Genomic DNA, 19,808 nt, shown 5'->3' with positions numbered 1-19,808 from the left:
GTTTGGTGTGGATAAATTTCTTATTTAAGAATGAACAAAGGTCATTTAAGTAGTTAAAAAGCTAATCTTATTATTTTATTATATAAAATATGTAAATCTACATATATTTATATAAAAGTTCATGTTTGGTCTTGCATGACCTCACACCGGAATTGAACGGTTTACAAATAATTTTTTATTTTTGGAATCAAGATCGGATCAAATCGTAAAAAAAATTGAACCAACTCGACAAGTTTGGTTTTGTTGGATTCAATTTACGGGTTCAACTGCTCTTTTTACACTACTAATATATATCACCAAACTACTGTATTGATGACTCCACACAAATTCAAAACGTTCTATCAAGCTTGGCTCCTTTAGAACGGACACTAAATCGAATTATCCTTCAAAACCGACATTAAATCTAATTGTGAACCAATCTAATCAAATTGACTAGATTGGTTTTATTCGGTTCGATTTATTAATTCAACCATTCCCCCTTAACATTTAATATGTCTCATCACAACAATTATAAGGTCCAAAATGTAAATTGATTTGATCTGATTCTGATTTATTAATTCAATCATTCACTTTTATTAGTCAATGTCTCATTATAACAAGTATAATGTCCAGAATGTATGTTACACGAGGACCACTCCATAAAGTCTCCCAGAAGATTGAAAAGTTTGAAAAGTATTGGGGAGAGTTTTAGATATTTGTAGAGTAGATAGAATGTTCTAAAATTGCAGAAAGAATGGTTTGGAGGCCTATATGTATAAGATGTCCAATGAAATGATCTATAATTTCACCTATGGTAATCACCTATATCATAGACTTCATATTGGTATTTGTATTTTTTTTTTCTTTTAGAATTAAAATAACAAAATAAAAAGACTAAATTTGTACACCCCATTTTGGCATTTTGTACAGAAAAATCACTCCTTTTTTATAAAACTAATTTTTTTAAATGGGATGGGAAAAGAGAATAGAAAATTTTAAACAAAAAAAAATTTAAAATTTTAGATTATACAATCAAAGTTAGGACCTTCCATAAAAATTGAATGAAAAAGAAAAAAGAAAGGAAAAGTGCAAAAAGCCCATTTTTGTTTTTTTAAACGGATTGGTTCTCCTCGAAAATGATCTTCCAAGTCTTTTATGGTTCTAAGAGTTTTAAAAGAAAGAATCGAACTAGGAACAAAAAAAATGAGTTATCCAAAGCATTCTATATATTAAAAAAGAATACTAATAGAACTTTGAAAAATTAAATTTAATTCTATTATTTAGATTGAAAGAAGTAAATGATTCTAGCAAAAAATAAAAAATAAAAAAATAAATAAAAAATCAACAATCAACAATCAACAATTTATGAATCGTTTATAGTCAAATTCAATCTACGAATTGGATAAATTATTCACTTAACATAAAATCATATACTGTTTGATGCCAATCATATACTGGTTTTGTATATTTATAAATCCCTCACTAATAAGCTTTGATAATGTCTCATGTGCAAAAACCCATAAAGCAAAATTCCAGTTACCATTATAACAAAAATCCAAAAACTGAAATCACACAATTTACCAAAATCCATTCCAAGAACCACCAAACATAAAAAGGAGGACAAAACCAACCCAATCCTATACGAAGCTAACACGAGCATTATTGATGAAAAGAAAAGAAAGCTCAGGGCATTCTCAATTTGGTGGGGGGAAGAAGATGGCATCTGCATTTCTCTTGGAGGAAAATTGCTTCTGCACATCCGGAGTCACGTCGAATGAAGCCTGGAGAACTTGAGGAGACAACGCCTTCCAGCATGAAATACTTCCTGCTAGATGGGTAAAAACAGGACTGCAACAAACAAATCATCAATGTCATTTGGTGTCAGCATGAACTTAATACCAATATTAAACAAAAACCGATAAAAAACTTACTTGGGAGTGGTGATGATAGAGAACCACTCCAAGCCATCAGTATCAGCAATCTTTGAAACCACAAAGAACCTCGGCACAATGAACAGATTACCAGCCTTTATGGTTGTTTCCAAGACGCGTTTGCCATCAACACCGACAACCTGAACACGGCCACTGCCCCTAACAATGTAGGTCACCTGCAGTGCCGAGTCGCAAGAGAAGCCGGGAGAGCACATGGCACTCCCATCCAACCTAACAAGATCGGCCCCAAGCCCAACCTCACCAACCAAAGGCAAGTTCTTGGTGTTCAGCACAACCACCCTTCCACCTTTCTTAATGTCCACATCAAGTGGAGCTTCCTCACAGTTCAATGCCATGCCAACGCGGTGTTCCTTTTTGGGCTCAGGCATCTGAAAGCCATCTTCAAGCTTGACAATGCCATTGCCTGATTGCTTTCCAACAAGCGTCTTCACAACACTTTCTTCCAAGTCCCACGCCCTGCTCACAAACTCGGTTGAGAAACCGGTGAAGATGCCATTTGATCCGGTGAGAAAGAAATCGGTGAATGAGCCAGTCTTGTGGGCCTTTGAGGTATCACCCAAGAAGAGGACCACGAGTTCGGTGTCCTCCTTGTTGTACCACCATGTAACAACACCAAAAGGGAGGGCAATGGCATCGCCCTTCTTAATTGCAACTACCTTCTCCTCTTGTTCAGGAAGAATAATTCCAGTAACACCACTGCCTAAAGAAGGCAAACAAACAATCAAATAGACATAAGTTAGCATAAGAGATTAAAACATAAAACAACAATAAGTTAGCATAAGAAAAGTATTTGACAAATAAATGAAAATATTTGACAAATAAATTAAGCTCAACCACGAAAAAAACCAATCCATCAAATGATAAACAAATAAAATTGCAGAAGACACAATCAAGATCATCACACATAAGAACAACACTTAGATCATCACACATAAGAACAACACTTGACCCATGTATGTTCACTCCCCAAAGTCACCCCCTCCTATCAACTTGATGCTGGAAGAATATATAGAAAGCACTTCTTAAACAAGACAGCCAAAATAATTATTCTATCCTGAATAAATTTTCAATTATATTTTCAATCCAAATTAATAAATAAAAGTCATAAGTCCAAATCCAAATTCAGTTCCAATTGCACCAATATATCAAAAACAAACTAATCTAACAAATATATGAACATAATTCTGGATGTATATATGATCGGAAACAAACCAATTGATATTCAATAGGCTTAACCCTAAAAATTTTGAACTTCAAGAGTGACTTTCGAAAAAGTAAAACTAATAGAAATTGAAGGGACATGAACCATTCAAAAAAGCAAACCAAACCACTTGAAAATAAATGATTAAATTAACAAATCATCTTAATCAATTCTCAAATATAATACAACACCATACTGCCTGAGAAATCTAGAGATACAAAATAACATGTAATAAAATACAAAAATTTAAACTAACAGTAAATAAACAGCATGTATGTAAACAAATATAAATATATATACACATGTATATAGATGCACAATCTCATCTAAAGCATCAAGGGGCTTCCACAACCCACAATCAATCATTTAAAAAACGAAAAACAAATCACCACAGCAAACCCATATAAAAAATCTACACAATAGCTACAAATAATCATCAAATAAAATTGAATAAAACTAGAATATGACCTATCCATGTATATGAGTGGTGTATCAGTATACATACCTTGAAGAACATAAGCGACCTTGGCAGAATCAGAGTAACGAGGGAGGGCGAAGCCATTCTTCTCAAGAGCGAGCTTAGATGCGCCTATGTTGCCTTCCTTCAACATGGCCAGTTCATTGGGACACCATGCGTAGTAAGAACCCCCATTCCCTCCGTACAACTTCTTCGCCAATCTTGGTGATAGATCAATCTCCATGTCTGTTTCTCTCTTCCAACTCACAAAATCAATCAATCACAGAAAAAAAAACCCAAAAAGACAACGAAGAAAGAAAAACGATTAGAAATTCTGAAGTGAAGTAAATGAGAAGAGGGTTGGTCTGTATTTATAACTATAGGCAAAGATGATTGAGTTGTATTAGGAGTGTAATTGGTAACAGAAAAGATTTATATGTATTGATATTCCAGATATATTGAGATTATCTCGAATTAACTTTAGAGGGAATTTTTTTATTTATTGGATAAGGTTATTTAGAGGTGTCCCTACAAGTCAAAATATGTCTACTAATTAATTACACATTATTATTATTATTATTATTATTATCTCCTTCATTTGCGAATTATCCGCTTAGTAAACAATGACTCATATAATCAATTATTCAGAATTTTCAATTAATGAGAGCAATTAATGGGGTCACAACAACACTCAATTACTGAGACATTAATAGGGTCGTCATAAAATTACATGAACACCCTTTTATTAATTTTTTACATAATCAATTAGTAGGAGTACTTTATATATATATATATAAATTTTATCTGTAGAAATCATAATTGGATTCTTTTCCATTACCGATTAGAAGTTCTTATTAGTGACTATTTATGAATTACTACTCCTTAGTCATGTTAGAAGTCTGTGTATTTTTTTTTTTCCTCCAAGTTCTATACTTTTTTATACTTAATCCTACATAATTCTTATTTTTACTATTGTTTCTATCGGGATGTGAGAATTAGAATTTTATTTAAAAAATGAAGGAGAAAAAGAAAGAAAACTAAGAAATGGTTCCCATATAAATAGCATTACTGTTGGTTGCATATTTGTAGGATTGAATTGATAGAATGGAATTCCTTTTCTAATTTAAAAACAATGATATTCATTGTAGTGGGTATCTTTTTATTGGATATTTAAGTTGTCCGCACACGTCAAACTATGTCTACTAATTATTTAGAGATTAATTATTTTTATATTTTTTATAATTTTTTTAATGTTTTAGTTCACAGTTTTTTCAATTAATGGGAGGAATTAATAGGGTCACCACAAAATCACATGAACAACCTTACATTGATTTTGTCTATAATTAATTAGTAAGAATATTTTTTGACTTTATTAATTAAGAGAATCTTTCATTTTAAATGAGAGAAGTTTAAGGTAATAAGATTTATTATTAATCTGGAAATGGTTGGAACCAAAGTTTTAATTTTAGCAAAACATACCAGTCCTATCTATAGCATTTTCTTTTATCTACATCATCTGAAAATCTTAATCCTACATTATGCGAAAGTAAAACTTAAGTAACACAATTCTTCTCATGAGTAGTTATTTTCACACTCTCATTTTATGTGACTTAAGCTAAAACACTGTCTAGATACAAGTCCCATCTGTAGATTAAAATATTCTTTAATCTACATCATCTAAAAATCTTAATCCTAAACAATTTTAATTTTTTTATTTTGAAAATATTTTTTTATATTTCATTTTGAAGGAATCATGACTTTGTATTTTTATTTTTATTTTTTTTTCCCGATAAGGAAGCATTATGGCTTTGTAAATATTGTCATAGTGAAAAAAAAATATGATAAAAGAGAGGATATTTATTATAAAAAAGGCCTTCATACATTGAGCATTGGGATGAAATTAATTAATTTTTTCTTTTTCTTTCTTTTTTAAACAAAAGAACATTAAATTTAGTATAGTTTTGAAAAGATACAAATTTTGTTTTCGAAGTCTAAATCTTAATAGAATAAAAGAACCGACCAATGGCTCATGACATAAATGGAAAATATTTATTTATTTTTTTATTTTTTGGATAAGGAATAAATGCAACAGTATTGTCATCACGGAAGATGATGAGCTCATGATTCGTAAACCATATCTAAAATAAATCAAGTTTGTTTAATCACCATAAACATTGGTTTCAGTCCAACTTTTGGATGGTTGAGAACCTTGAGAGCCTTTTTGACAACTTTAAAACCTCAATAAGAAAAAGAAACAAAAAAAAAAAACAGAAGTGAAATTAATGTTGTTTTTTTTTTTTTTTTTTTTTTTTTTTTTTAACAAAAGAACATTAGATTATAATGAGATGCCTAATAAAGCTAATTCCACCAAGAATTGTTAAGAATCTTGAGAGCCTTTTTGAGAACTTTAAAACCTCAATAAGAAAAAAAAAAAAAAAAAAAAAAAAAAAAAAAAAAAAAAAAAAGTGATTTATAATGAAATGCCTAATAAAGCTAATTCCACCAAGAATTGTTTCTATCTTATTCCTCTAACTGGATTTTCGTGCCAGCACGGTTTTAATGCAATGATTTTACTGACTCAGTAATTCTTATACAGTGAATTTTCAGCCATTATTTATTTCAAGAAATTTAGGACATGTTTGGCTCAGCTTCCAGATAAAAAAAAATTCATTCACTAGAAAAGTTTTTGCACGGTTTTGCTATATTCATATCTTAATTTTAATTTTAATTTAATTTATTTTTATTTTTGTAAAACAAGAAGAAGATTTATTTACTAAAATAATTCATAGTTGACAATTTTACCCTTTATTTTCTATATTCCCTGTACTGACTATAACAATTCATAAAAATTAACTTACAGAGGGAAAAGATTTCAGTACAAACAATAAATATTGATGCTAACATAAAATCATCCTTAAAATTAGGAAAGATCAACCAAGCACCATCCGGCTAAGCAAGACCTGCATTTCTAAGAACTTGCTTAGGGGCTAAACCTAATATAAAAAAGAATATGTATAATTTAATACATTGTAATTTCTCTCTCCAGTACACAACCAAACATGTTTTAAACTGCGTAAAAAGACCATCTCGAGCTGACAAGCTTTGTATTCTAGGGTTCCAGATGTGAGGCACCTTTTCTGTCCCCAAAGGGAACTACATTCTGAACAAGTCAAAATGTAACTTTAACAGATTACATTATACATATTCTTTTTTCTTTTTCTTTTTTTCATATTGTTAGAAAAGAAAAAATATATATAAATAAAATAAAACAAAAAACAAGAAAAGCTCATGTTTGTGGCTTCAGATAGTTTATACCCCTGTTAAAAAATAGGGGAAAGGGGTCATATATAACTAAATTCTACAGGCGGATGATTCAGACTTGAGATGGATCCACTGGCATGCAGTGATGTCTGTAGTTCAGCAGAGCCACTCCCATCCAAGTCAATCACCGCATCTCAATGCAGCCACACACTTGCAAATACAGCTGCCTATTCGCTAAGTGTACCATCCTGCATCAGGGTTTTCCCGTCAGCGGACTAGACTCTCCACTTTCCAATTGTTCTGAAGATGGAGGCTTCGGGGGTTTATTTTTCATGAAGCTCTTTGCATAAAGGGAACCGAAAACAATAACCTGATTAATGAAACAGAGTCATTTAATTGAGATTTTGAATATTCAAAACATGTGTGAGTGTGTGCGAGTGAGCTTGTGCATGGAGGGATTGAGGTAAGGGGGCTTACAGCTCCAATGAACTGCTCCCAGCTGAGGGGGTGGGCAAACCACACGCATGACAGCAGAATGCTCACCAACTTTATCAACAACAAAAATTTGAAAGGGCACCCTTAAATTAGTAGTTTAAATGTGAAGAACACAACAGTGAAGCTAAAAAAAAAAAAAACGAAGAAGAAGAAGAAAAGAAAAGAAAGAAAAACTCATCTTTTACCTGTCTTGTAGTCATTATGGTCGCAAATGTTAGAGCACCAAATGTGCGAATTGTGTAAGAAATGAAGAATTGACTAGCAGTTGCTACCTGCAATGAAAATCAAACACGAAACATTAGTATTATTATCATTTTGGGTTGTGGAAGGGAGATGTCCTTTGTTCTTCAGCATGAGAAGGATATAGCTGTAATATTATTGATAAGATATGTAGAAGACTCATAAAAATCACTTACAGTAGATAGCAGTGCAATGTCAAAGAAACAATCACTATGGCGGGAAACAAAATCTACTGCCATAAGAAGATGCCCCTGTAATATTAGACCTGAATAAAAACGAAGGCAGCCAACAGAACTGGTAATTAGGCACCAAAATGCAACACACCTTGGAAGATACAACAGACGCCGACACATGGAAAGTCAGTTCAAGGAAAAACATAAACTAGGACTACACACCTACTCAGACAAAGAAGATTTTTAAACAATATTATGAGAGGCAGACATTTAAAAAATACGCAAACTTTAATCAAAATGTATGCGCCATCAATATTAATGTGAATGGCACATGCCTTTATTCATATTGACAAAGAAGAGGAGGGAACTGTCATCATTTTGTTGTTATGTTTGAGAAACAATATTTAGCCATCAATAACACTTTCAATCATGAGTTACCACGTATCAACCAGAAGATGTAAAACTTTATGCCTTCAAACACATAATTTTTCTTAACTTTGAGATATGATCATGTTAGAAACAAAACTTAGGTTTTGCCCCTCCAGGGATATCAACCATGCTTTGGTTCCAGGGCATGTCAGGGAGAGAAAATTATATATTGTATCGAGGATTTAAATATTAGGTGGATATAAAATCGAACACCTTTCAGCACGGTAGAAATGCTGAGAAAGAGGTATTGTTCTGCATATCTTCTATGAAATTCAATTAATTGGTTTCAAATCTAGAGAGAAGAAGTTCAAGCAAAGTCACAATTTTAAATCCTTGTATGGGTGCTATCTCTTGTTTTGAACTTCATAAGATCAATTCCACATCCTCAGTGACCAAAATTTGATCGAAAGCTGAACTTCAAAACATTGATCTTAACCATATACAATGAATTGATAAATAGTAACAAACTACAAAATGCAGTCCCCTTTCATGTCTGAGGCTAGTAGAAGAGTGAATTTTCAATCATCAAAGGGAAGTAATGGTTCAGTCTGTTTAGAGTCCTAAAACTCATAATATGTATCTTTATATATAGAGATATATATTCAGGAAAAAAAAATAAAAAATAAAAAACTCATAATATATTGAAAGAATAGTACAAAAACAACATATCCATAATGCTTCCACATATAACGACACCTGCAACATTGTCTTTTAACAACCAGAATGAAGAAATATCATTCAAGATTCTACCGAGATGACAACAACCAGATAAATTGCTCAGGATACCATGATAACTATGAGATTCAGATAAAGATGGGGAACATACCAGTCAAGCTGAGTAAACAAGAACATAATGTTGTATAGAATATTTGATTATGTATTTCCATATCATAGCCTCTAAATAGTTTATCCTGGAATGTGCTTGTAAAGCCATCAAACCTGATACATTAAAAAAAGCATCTGAATGCATGAACATATCAATTGGAAAAGCAAATTAATAGTAAAATGTAAAATCTTCAAAAGATGGTAAAAACAATGAAATAGTTATATATACAAAGTATACAGCTAACAAAGAAAACATTTAACCATAAAACACAGCTACTGTAAGCTTCAAACACAGTTCAGAAGCTCACACATAATAATTTCCCAATATTATACAAGGGATTAACAGTTTTAACTATTGCCACTTACTAAGCATATAAAGGAATATAATTGAGGTATGAAATAATCAAAAAGAAAATAACAAGGGGAAATGAGCTAGGAATCAATACCCAAGGTAACCAAGCATTAATGAAACGCCCCAAACTGTGCTTTCCCTTCCTCTATTATATGGATTAATGTCACCTGCTGCCTACAATCAAATGCAAAATATAAATGTGTGGTTAATGTCAAAATTTTACCACAAACTAATACAGGGCAAATGCATTGACAACAGCAACATTTGAGTGGACCCTCTAAAAACTTATATTTACAAATAACATATTTATTCTTTTCTTTGTGAATGCTATTGATAAGGTTCAATCACTTCCTTTTCCGAAATTTCTTGCAATATGTTTTTTTACATATTTATAATTTCATTAGAAGTATTAATGTCAGATATAGTAGAAAAGGGACAAAAAAGATTCCACACCCTAGATAATTTAATCCTGTTGATTGCTTATTGTTTAGTAATTGTTCAATTGTTTGCCAAACAATTATTGTTTAATTATTTATGTTGATTATAATGCATAAAATGTCACCTAAATGTCCATTTTTTAAGGGTGAAGAAATCAACACCCCTTTGATTTTGCAATTGCCGGCATACATACAAGAGAAATAAATAGTTTATTAACACAATTGATTGGCCGATTATATAATCGAAGACACGCCGTATGAGAAGAAAAAAATCTTTCACTAATAACAAATTTTCTTCTGCAAATCTATGTATGCACTCACGGAATTCTATTAAAAAACTGTTCTAACAATTAATATTATATTAAGATATTTTTCGTAATTTATTAATTCATATGTAATACAATTAACCATCAATTATTCACCATCAAATCAGACTGGTTCCTCCAATTTATTTAGTTCTTTAAAGTTAATTAAGTCACTCCCAGCACCCATTGTAGGAAAGACCAAGATGGCAACACCGGGTAGTGGCCTTTTTAAAGTTAATTAAGTTATAGACTTATCATCGGATCAATCTGTACATGAAAACATTAAGCATATAGTTGACACTCATCACCAGCATTTGGAGTGCAACAATTATTGGACATGCATGAACAGCGAAAGCACTGAAACCAGTCAGGTAATACAAGAACAGAACCATATTTTTACCGGGTACAAAATGAATATTGCACACCCGAGCATCACTAGAAAAGCCAACATATAGTCAGGCATCTTGTATCTCTTTTGCATAATGACAGTGCTCCAAAGCTGTACGATTCACAGAAAATGAACAAATTTAAAGTTTAATACAGAGTTCGTAACAATAAAAATAAAATTCGCAGCCCAAAATGGAGAAAAACAAATTCTCATTATGTGAATATCGATATATCAAATATGATATCATCTACCAATCTCATGTTCTCTCCAAATTCTCATTAGTTAAGCTACATTGTTGACCATCACAAGATCTAACTAAAGAGTAACTGCAAGAAGTTTAAAATGATAGCATCTACAGAAAAAGGAAAAATAAAGATGAAAGAAACAATGACCTCACATGAAAGTGAACAAATAGCTTTACCAGCATATCTATCCAAAAAGCAAAATTATTCTTGTCTAATAACGTCTATCCTGGTGTACACCAATTCAAGTATGCAAATGTAAAAGCTTAGCATTCAGAAAGTTCAAAATAAAGAGGATATGAGACTCGCTGTAATCATGATGACTGACGCTTCAGATTGATATCAACAAAGGCTACACTTAACAACAATGTATATCACTAGAAAACCGTTGATTTTTAGTCTTCAAAATCCTTAGATTCCAAAACTTTCTACGACTTAACGTTTGTGTATGTATACTATTATAAATCGAGGACCTCTATTGGGGTGTTGAAGCTCTGTCGTACTTCTCTTTTCAAAAGACAACTTATTTTATTTGAAAGAAAATACATGCTTCTTTTAAGAACAAACTAAATTTGAATATCTGACTTTATTAGTGTTTTAGAGAAAGTGGGAGAAGTGCTTAGAATGGGAGACGGATGATGATGCTGTGTGTGTGGGTGTGTGTGTGTGAGAGAGAGAGAGAGAGAGAGAGTAGGGGAAAAAGAGGTTATTAGTGAGAGAAATCAAAACGCATTTAATTAATTAAAATTCAAAAATGTAGAAAAATAAAGATAAGGTGAGAGAAAGATCACATGCATTGACCTAAAAGGCTTTCTAATCTCCTTTAAAAACATGCAATCACCCAAAAACCAAATGCATTAGGAATTCTTCGACCTAAAAGGCTTTCTAATCTCCTTTAAAAACATCCAATCACCCAAAAACCACATGCATTAGGAATTCTAAGGACAGGTGAACCTGAAACGTCTGGTCCTTGAACCATCGCCTCCGCCACCTTCGTGGGTTTGTTATCATGTCATCTGCAGAGGACTTCTTTTTTATTAGGAATTCTAAGGACAGGTGAACCTGAAACGTCTGGTCCTTAAACCATCGCCTCGGCCACCTTCGTGGGTTTGTTATCATGTCATCTGCAGAGGACTTCTCTTTTATTGATAAGCCTGTCATCTGCAGAGACTTCTCCATATCCTCTACGCAGGGACGAACCCAGAAAATTATGTGAGCGGGGGCGGCCTTTAACAATATCAAGATAAAAAAAATTCAAAGCATTGAGTGGGGTCAATAGTGAAATTTTCCTATAATTCCAGTGGGGGCAGTATCAAAATTGTATAGGTATGTAATCCAATTATAAAATAAATAAAGAAGAAGAAGTAGGTATATACGTGTCCTCCAGTACCATTGTATTACAGATTCGACGTTTGTATTATAATTTTTGAACTAAGGGTTTCTTAGATTTCAACTGCCACATTTAGAATTGTATTAGTTGAGAAAAGTAAATTGGAAATGAAGTGATACCGAAAGCATCTTCACAGGACAAAGAGGCAGTAGAAGATAACAAGGGGTATACCTTAATTGGAAAACTAAGAGAAGTGAGAAGAAAAAGAATGTTATAACAACAATAATCAGCTATCATCTTCTAAGGAATAATCACAAGAAAAAAAGAGTAGCACATATAGAAATATAAAGATAGAAAAAACTAATATTTTTTAAGAACAGCAGCTGTGGCAACGAGCAATTAGATTGTCAAAACTAACAACGAGCAGTACAATACAAAAGGAATTCTGTTCATTGGGAAATTAGAAAAGAACATATATAGTGACTACCATTATCAACCGATGACCACACAAGATTAACTTACCATCACAGGTATCATTTTGGCACATTTTGCAAGTGTCTGAACAGGAAAGCTGACATATTTAAGGGCCTGGAATAATCAGTTGGGGTCAATGAAAAAATTAGTGCAACAATTTATCATTGCTTATCAACTGTCAAGCAAACTCTTTCTAAGCAAAGTTCTAATAGAAATGAAGAAATTCTCTTTTTTCTCTCTGGAAATTCATTGTAAAAAACACTGAAAATACACACAGTTTACCTCATACTGGCATGTTGTGGTTAGTATGTTTGTTACTGATATAAGGCAATACTTATAAACTGGAGCAACAGGGTCCAATGCTTTTTTACTTGCCTAGAGAAGAGAAAATATTGATCTAATAAAAAATATAGTTTAACAATGGAATTCCAAATAAATCTTATTAAAGTGCATTGTGTGTAGAATGGATAGGAAAACACCATATGGCGCATAAAAAAATTGTTTAATTACCAATAAAGACCCTGCAGAGACCGCTGATGTTGTAATGCGATTGCAGAAAACAAGGAATAATGAGTACCTAAAAAATTCTTTGTTTGGTCCATATGGAACTCTCATGATTTTCTCCTGCACGATATAAATTTTTATGAACATATTTAAGAGATACGACACAAGTATTGGCATGCCTGAGAATACTATAACAACTAATCAAAAACTAAATAAATGGAGAAGGAAGAGCAAATTGAACAACAATAAAAACAACCCATGGAAGGCAATTAAACTCTGAAACATTGATGTTGCATGGACATGGTTATGTGCGTCAGGTGTAAGCATGTGCCTAAGTGTCAGATTTATCAAATTTCCAAAACCAATGATATGGGGATAGGGTTTAACATTAATTTTTTTTCAATATTCTTCATTTATTTTCTAGGGTAATGTGGTCTTTTCATCTGATATAGAATATTTAAGATGGACATTTTACTTGTTTTGAAGCAATAATGTAACCAAAAAAAAAAATTTATAGTAAGAAAGTTTTGTATATAAGTATACCATAAACTTGAACAATCAAATATGCTAGATAGGTGCATTTCTTAGCAGGCATGTAGGACGTACATCTTATTCCCCATAACTAGGTGTTGTGTGTCTAGCATGGGTGAGAAACCATGAAACAAGTCACTACAACCATTTACCATGTTTACTGTAAAAATATAAAATAAAAAAAATCAACAGCCGGTGACAAGTCACACATAATAAGAAATTAGAAGGCCATATGTCCCTTCATGCACTTGTAAGTGAAAAAACAAAGGTGAACCAGTTCAGCACCTCTTTTGTCATTTTACAGTTCCATATTCTCAGACAGTTTAAAACAAATTACATACCATAGTCGGACACAAGATTAAATGAGACACATCAAAAAACGCCATTTGACAGTTGAATGCCTATAATGAAAAAATATATATACACACTATTGTACACATAAACAAGAATCGTGCCCAACAAAAAATAAGGAACACATTCCCATATCACTATTATGTCACCTGGGGTACCTTTCCCAAATGCTTCAACGTTTCATGACAATATCAAAAAGGTGAGTAAAGTACCCTGTCAGAAATCCTATATTATATATTCACTTCATTGTAACCAAAGATATGGAAGAAAATTAGGAAGTTTGAAAATTCAGACATGCCTTGAGCAGCAAACTTGGAGACAAATCTTCGCACCCAGGAAGAGTGAGTTCCCTTGTAATAAGTAAAGAAAGTAACTGATCAAGAAAGATGATCAAAGCCAATTCTTCGACCTTTTTAAAATCGCCTAGCCCAAATCAAAGGCACATTGTAAGGTGCAAATGCTCCTGTGCATCTTAAGGATCCTCATGGCATACAGTGTAGCCTCTACAAGTCAGATGAATACAAAATTAAGCCCTTCATTTTTGCTTCCTATAGAAGCATCATAGCTTTTGATCAATTAGATTATGGGTTAGGAAACAAATCAAATTTAAGTCAGTCTCAGACTCTCAGTGCCAATGTCTCCATTTCCAAGACACCTGAATTAAATAATTCTTCATCCCAACAACAACCACCTTTTGACTACAATTCTTATCATCCAACACACTCACTGGGTTAAGCATACAACCATATGGACATAGGAAAAAGGAAAGAAACAACAAAACAGGTCTAACACAGTAGAAGTTACATTACCCCGGGGGGGGGGGGGGGGGGGGGGGGGTGGGCGCGCCATGGAATCTTAAATCCACATGGTAAATTAACAGAGCAATAATAAAAGTAATCTTAAATCCACTAGGCAAACTACAGAAAACTCCTAATAGTATTAGTATTGGCAAAACCAATTAACACTTATTTTTGTTTTTTTCCCTTGGTGTATATATAGGCCTGTAAAAGTTGGAATACAAGTAATAAGTTGCTTAAAAACACTCCTAACCAATACAGCAGCCTATAATAACACAAATTCAACTGCAAGTATAAGACAAAAACTAGTTAAAAAATAGAAATCAATAAATTTGTAAAGAAATCAATAAATTTGTAAAGAAATCAAAAGAACAAAATAAAAATTACAGATCGTGTACACTGTCCTGCATCACACAAATTGTAATTACTAGGTTTTCAAAATGGAAGTTTCTCTTTTAACAAGAAAGTGAACATTTAGTTCAATTTCATCCAATAAAATAAAAAAATAAACATAAACAAACAAACAAGATCATCCAAATCGCAACTAATTAGTTCGCAAAATTAGGAGATAAGATGACATTTATTGACCTGTAGAACGCCATAGATAAGGAGGGTAGACATGATCCCAACCACGGCAAAAACCCCTTTCCAGAACTTGTTATCTTTCAAGGCCGGTGACGGTGGTTCCGCCATATCCCATCCAAGTCACCACCGCCTCTCTTCTCCAAGACACTCACAGCATCTATAAACATCACAAGTTCCAAAACAAAAAAAATCAATACAGAAAACAAATATACATGTATATTCGTGTGTGTAAATATATATTCGTGTATGTATAAAGAAAAGAAAAAAAATAAATAAACATCGGCAAAGAATACATAAAAGGACCTACACCAGAGAAATATATATCGATTCTAGCGGGTATTCGAAGCTCAGATCACCGGGAAACTGAACGCCGGTTGATGTAGGGTAGGGACAGAAAATTTGTAATCCAAGACCTTGGGGGAAAGAGAGAGAGAAGAGGAGGAAATGTTAGAGAGAGAAGGTCATAGAAGTGAGGGGTGAGAGAAGAGTGTCTTAAAGTCATAGAGATCACGGTGAGTCAGTGGACTCGGTTTCGCCGGCGACTTTGTCTCTCTCTCTCTAGGTTTCGCCACTCGCTCATTGCGGCCACGTGAGCGTCCAAAAACGTCGAGGTGGGTCCCAATGCGAAATTTCTCATTGGTTTTGGGTGCCAGAAAGTTTGTTCTATTTTTCGGAATGGAGCGCATGATGTAAACAAGCAATGGTCTAGGTCGTTGATATGGTCAACGGAATGTATTGAAGAACGCAAACTAGGGATTTGATTTAAGTAGGGAAATTAGGTCATTCTGGTTAAGTTAAAATGACGTTGTCAGAGAATAGAAGGAACTATCTGGATTTTGTTAACTGAAAATAATTTTCAGCATTCTGAAATTCCTTATAGTATGGTTGAGTAGTTTATACATTAATTCGGCCGGCCATGACTTATTTGTTGACTGCCTTAATTGTGGAAATATAGAGGTATTGTTTATTCAGGAATTGGTATGAACAATGATTCATTTATTGGTGTTTTTAAAATTAATTTTTTATTATTATTTGATTTACATTGTTTTATGCATCTCACATAGGTTTGGTATTTTGTTCCTGTTGGCACCAAAACTTGGCAACCATCTCAGCGATGCGTGGACCAATAAGGAGCGAATAGGTATTTCTAATATAGAGTCAAGGGGATCGGCCAATTTAAAAATATTATGAGCAAATATAGGAAGATATATTTCAGCCATTTAATGGATATGATAGTTGTTGAAATATAGCAACTCACACTTTTTTCAAAATGGGCGTTAACAAAAAATAAAAAGGCTAGAGTTTGGATGAAACTCAATAACTAAATTCCTATAAAATAGGAAGTTTAGTTAGCTGAAAGAAGAAAAGCTTTGGATTCCTATAAAATAGGAAGTTTAGTTAGCTGAAAGAAGAAAAGCTTTGGAGACATGTATAGAAGGAAAGCTTTGGAGACATGAAGTGAACAAATCTAATTGTGACAAGTGGCCTTGACATGGCGCTAAAGGATGGGCCACTTGGGATAGAACACGGCTGCCAAGTTTATAAAAGGAAGTTGCTAGAACTTAGCAACTTTTCAGCAACATTCTAGCAACTTACATTTGACTAGCTCAAAGAGAGTTTTCAATAAGAATTTTCCTATTGAAACAAGGAGCAAGACCAGATAAGAAGCAAAAGAATATTGGATTTTGACCTAGTTTGAATAACAAAGTGAAGAAAATCAAGGGAATGGGAGATTTTATAGTAAGAAGTTAGGAAAATAAGTTGAGAAAGAATTCTATAAATAGGAAAGATGTAATCCTATTCCAATGGTCCAGCACCACCACAAAACATGCATTTCAATTAAAAATGTTTTCAATTGACTCTACGACATCAATTTCTTTATTTCAATTTAATGGCAATTGATTAGATCCTTGTCAACTATTTCGATTCAGCCATTTACTTTCTTTTAATTTCAATTATGCCAATTTTAATTACGCAATCTTAAGTTAGGCTTTCAATTCAATGGCAATTGATTAAATTATTGCCATTGAATCGTAGTGACAATTGATTAAATTCTTGTCGTTACTTGGCTGATGGCAATTGATTAAATTCTTGCTATCACGTTTCAGTGGTGATCGATTAAATTCTTGCCATTGTGTTTGGTTGGTGGCGATCGATTAAATTCTTGCCATTGTGTTTGGCTGATGGCGATTGATTAAGTTCTCGCCATCACGTTCGGCCGGCGATCGATTAAGTTCTTGCCGCCTGTCTTCACTCGGCCATTCCATCCATTCAAACATTCATTAGTCGTTGCATTTCTTTAGACATTCTAAAAAGTCTTTGCTACAAACAAGGCATAAAAGAACCTTGCTGGGAGTTCTTACTAGTCTCTCTCCCACACAATCGCCTGAGAGTCAGCTATCGGAAAAAGGATAAGCTGGTGTTCAATTACATATTTTGGGTATTTTGTACAAATACTCTGGCACGCTCGCGAAAAGTCCATCGACCGGCGTAGGGAACAAAAAAACCGCGCGAACAGTTCCTAACATGGGATTATTAGATATGCTAGGTGTTACAAGGGGAGACTTGTCCCACATCGGATTCGGATGGGAAGTGACATGGGTATAAATGGGTGGGTATGCAGCACTATCCAATAGTTCAAATTTTTGAGTAAATGGGTAAGCGCTCACCCGTTACAGTTGGTATTAGAACCAGACCCAATCCTTAATCCGGTGCCACGCCAAGTGTTTGGCCTGGAAGGGGTCCGGGTGAGTCACCCCAGGTAGGCAGGGTGGCCCGACCGCAACGAGAGCGTTGCAAGTTCGGGTGGGGGAGAATGTTACAAGGGGAGACTTGTCCCACATCGGATCCGGATGGGAAGTGGCATGGGTATAAATTGGTGAGTATGCAGCACTACCCAACAGTCCCACCTATTACACTAAGATATGCCGGATTAATAATAATGTATTTTTAAAAAATGTTAGTCCATTTATTTATAAAATTATTGATAACGTATATTTGATTGAGTAATTATACTTAAGACGTAATGTCACGTGTTTGGCGCACCTAATATCTCCTAAAATTAGAGGGTTTAATATCTTGCATGTTACTCCATCCATCCCAAAAATAACTCTCTCCCTTCCCTATTAAATTTTCATGTTTTGTTTTTAAAGTTTTAAAGGGCACATACAACTAATCTATTGTCCTCTTTTAAAAGGAAAATGATTCTTGCATAGTTATAGTAAATTGTTAAATCTATTCTTTTAATTGTTTAATTATGCAACAAATATGGAAGTGGAGCCTCACTTAATTATATTTGGAATAAATAACCAATTAAAAATTATTCGGTTAGACAATTCACTGCAAATGTTTGGTGTTAGTATCAATACTCCTTTTAAAATTATCAGTTTGTTATTTTTAGTTTATATATATATTACCAGGTTTGAAATTTTAAAAATATATAAAAGGCAATGATGTAAAAATATCGTTTATTTGTTGATGTGATGATTTACTTTTTATAAATTCACTATAAAAAGGTTAAATTGATAAACTATTTATATATACATACACAGTAATTTACATTTTTTTTTGAAACATTTATTTTGAAACAATTAAAGATAAAAAAAGAAGTCTGACAATTATTGGGAGTACTACTACGGTAAAATTTAAAAAAACTCTACTTAATTATGCATATTTTCAAATATGCCAACTTTTTAAAACTATTAAGTTTGAATGCTAATTTTATCAAACTAATTACAAAAGTATACAAAAACACTATTTAAACTCTTTAATGGTCCTAAATGCCCTTGTCTTATCTGAAAAGTCCGGCGTGCTTCTAAGTTCATAAATTTTATTATTTCTGACTAATAATACATAAGCCAGTTTTGAGGTTCTCCAGTTCAAGTGATCATTATTCGGACAAGCTTCAACTTTCCCTCCCTTTTTTTCATTCAAAGTCTTCAACTCATTTCTCACCTCCTTCCTTCCCTTTTAATAAAATCTGAGAAATTAACTATAACCCTTTTGGCTTATTCTTTCTTTCTTCTCTCTCAAACCCATTTTCTTTCACTAGTTTTCTTGATCAAAACTCATCTTTTATATTACTTTCAGTACTTTCCCTTTCTTTTGGGTCATCAAAACAACTAAAGATTGTTTCCTTCTAAGTTCAGAAGCTCTTTTTAATTTTTGTATTTAAATTTGATATGGGTTTTTTGAAAAAGCATCAACCAAATAGCAGCCTAGGATCCGAAGGCAAGAAAACTCAAATTGGGATTTTCGTTTTTTTTGTTTTTGGGTTTCTCTATTTTAGTTGTTTAGATTTATATTAGATGAGTACAATATATATTTATATAATGGGTATTCTAGTTTAGTTCAAAATACTTGCTTAATGGGTATTTTTTTTAATTTCGTACGTTTTGTCTGTTAGACCTCGTCACCGGAAATAATGGAGTTAATGGACTTGAAATCAAGCTGGATTTTTCGAAAGAGAGAAAGGCATTTAGGACTATTAGAGAGTCTAAA

The 19,808-nt window shown here is 33.0% G+C and overlaps 2 protein-coding genes across 3 annotated transcripts; both read right to left on the bottom strand.

Annotated features, from left to right (window-relative positions):
* Positions 1-1,499: 1,499 nt before the first annotated feature.
* LOC132269491 (glutelin type-D 1-like) lies at positions 1,500-4,021 on the bottom strand. Its single transcript, XM_059770691.1, has 3 exons — positions 3,638-4,021; positions 1,911-2,631; positions 1,500-1,827 (listed from the first exon to the last, which is right to left on the bottom strand). Exons 1-3 carry the CDS (start codon positions 3,831-3,833, stop codon positions 1,674-1,676), a joined length of 1,071 nt encoding a protein of 356 aa, XP_059626674.1. The 5' UTR covers positions 3,834-4,021; the 3' UTR covers positions 1,500-1,673.
* Positions 4,022-6,588: 2,567 nt separating this feature from the next.
* LOC132269490 (UDP-galactose/UDP-glucose transporter 5-like) lies at positions 6,589-15,967 on the bottom strand. Of its 2 annotated transcripts, none has more exons than XM_059770689.1 (12): positions 15,616-15,967; positions 15,312-15,465; positions 13,051-13,164; positions 12,823-12,915; positions 12,589-12,654; positions 10,507-10,605; positions 9,459-9,538; positions 9,014-9,126; positions 7,762-7,850; positions 7,531-7,617; positions 7,328-7,396; positions 6,589-7,220 (listed from the first exon to the last, which is right to left on the bottom strand). In XM_059770689.1, the coding sequence occupies exons 2-12, from the start codon at positions 15,414-15,416 to the stop codon at positions 7,104-7,106; spliced, it is 1,032 nt and encodes a 343-aa protein (XP_059626672.1). In that variant the 5' UTR covers positions 15,417-15,465; positions 15,616-15,967; the 3' UTR covers positions 6,589-7,103. The 2 variants fall into 2 exon arrangements, with proteins under 2 accessions (XP_059626672.1, XP_059626673.1); XM_059770690.1 differs by lacking the exon at positions 15,616-15,967 and adding an exon at positions 14,225-14,429 and having other exon boundaries at positions 15,312-15,432.
* Positions 15,968-19,808: the final 3,841 nt, after the last annotated feature.

This window comes from Cornus florida, unplaced genomic scaffold (assembly GCF_030987335.1).
Source record: "Cornus florida cultivar Cherokee Brave unplaced genomic scaffold, ASM3098733v1 CherokeeBrave_3.0.0_Hap2_Chr08, whole genome shotgun sequence".
In the NCBI taxonomy this organism is placed as follows: domain Eukaryota; kingdom Viridiplantae; phylum Streptophyta; class Magnoliopsida; order Cornales; family Cornaceae; genus Cornus; species Cornus florida.
Note: the sequence above shows the minus strand (reverse complement) of the source record. Positions and strands in the feature narration are given on the sequence as shown.

Coding starts and splice junctions, on each gene's coding strand:
- LOC132269491 (XM_059770691.1), bottom strand. CDS start 3,833: ATGGAGATTGATCTATCACCAAGATTGGCGAAGAAGTTGTACGGAGGG. Junction 2,632..3,637: donor GGTCGCTTATGTTCTTCAAG/GTATGTATACTG, acceptor TGCCTTCTTTAG/GCAGTGGTGTTACTGGAATT. Junction 1,828..1,910: donor TCTATCATCACCACTCCCAA/GTAAGTTTTTTA, acceptor TGTTTGTTGCAG/TCCTGTTTTTACCCATCTAG.
- LOC132269490 (XM_059770689.1), bottom strand. CDS start 15,416: ATGGCGGAACCACCGTCACCGGCCTTGAAAGATAACAAGTTCTGGAAA. Junction 9,539..10,506: donor CAATATTCATTTTGTACCCG/GTAAAAATATGG, acceptor ATTTGATTGTAG/GCAGCAGGTGACATTAATCC. Junction 7,618..7,761: donor ACATTGCACTGCTATCTACT/GTAAGTGATTTT, acceptor TTTTCATTGCAG/GTAGCAACTGCTAGTCAATT.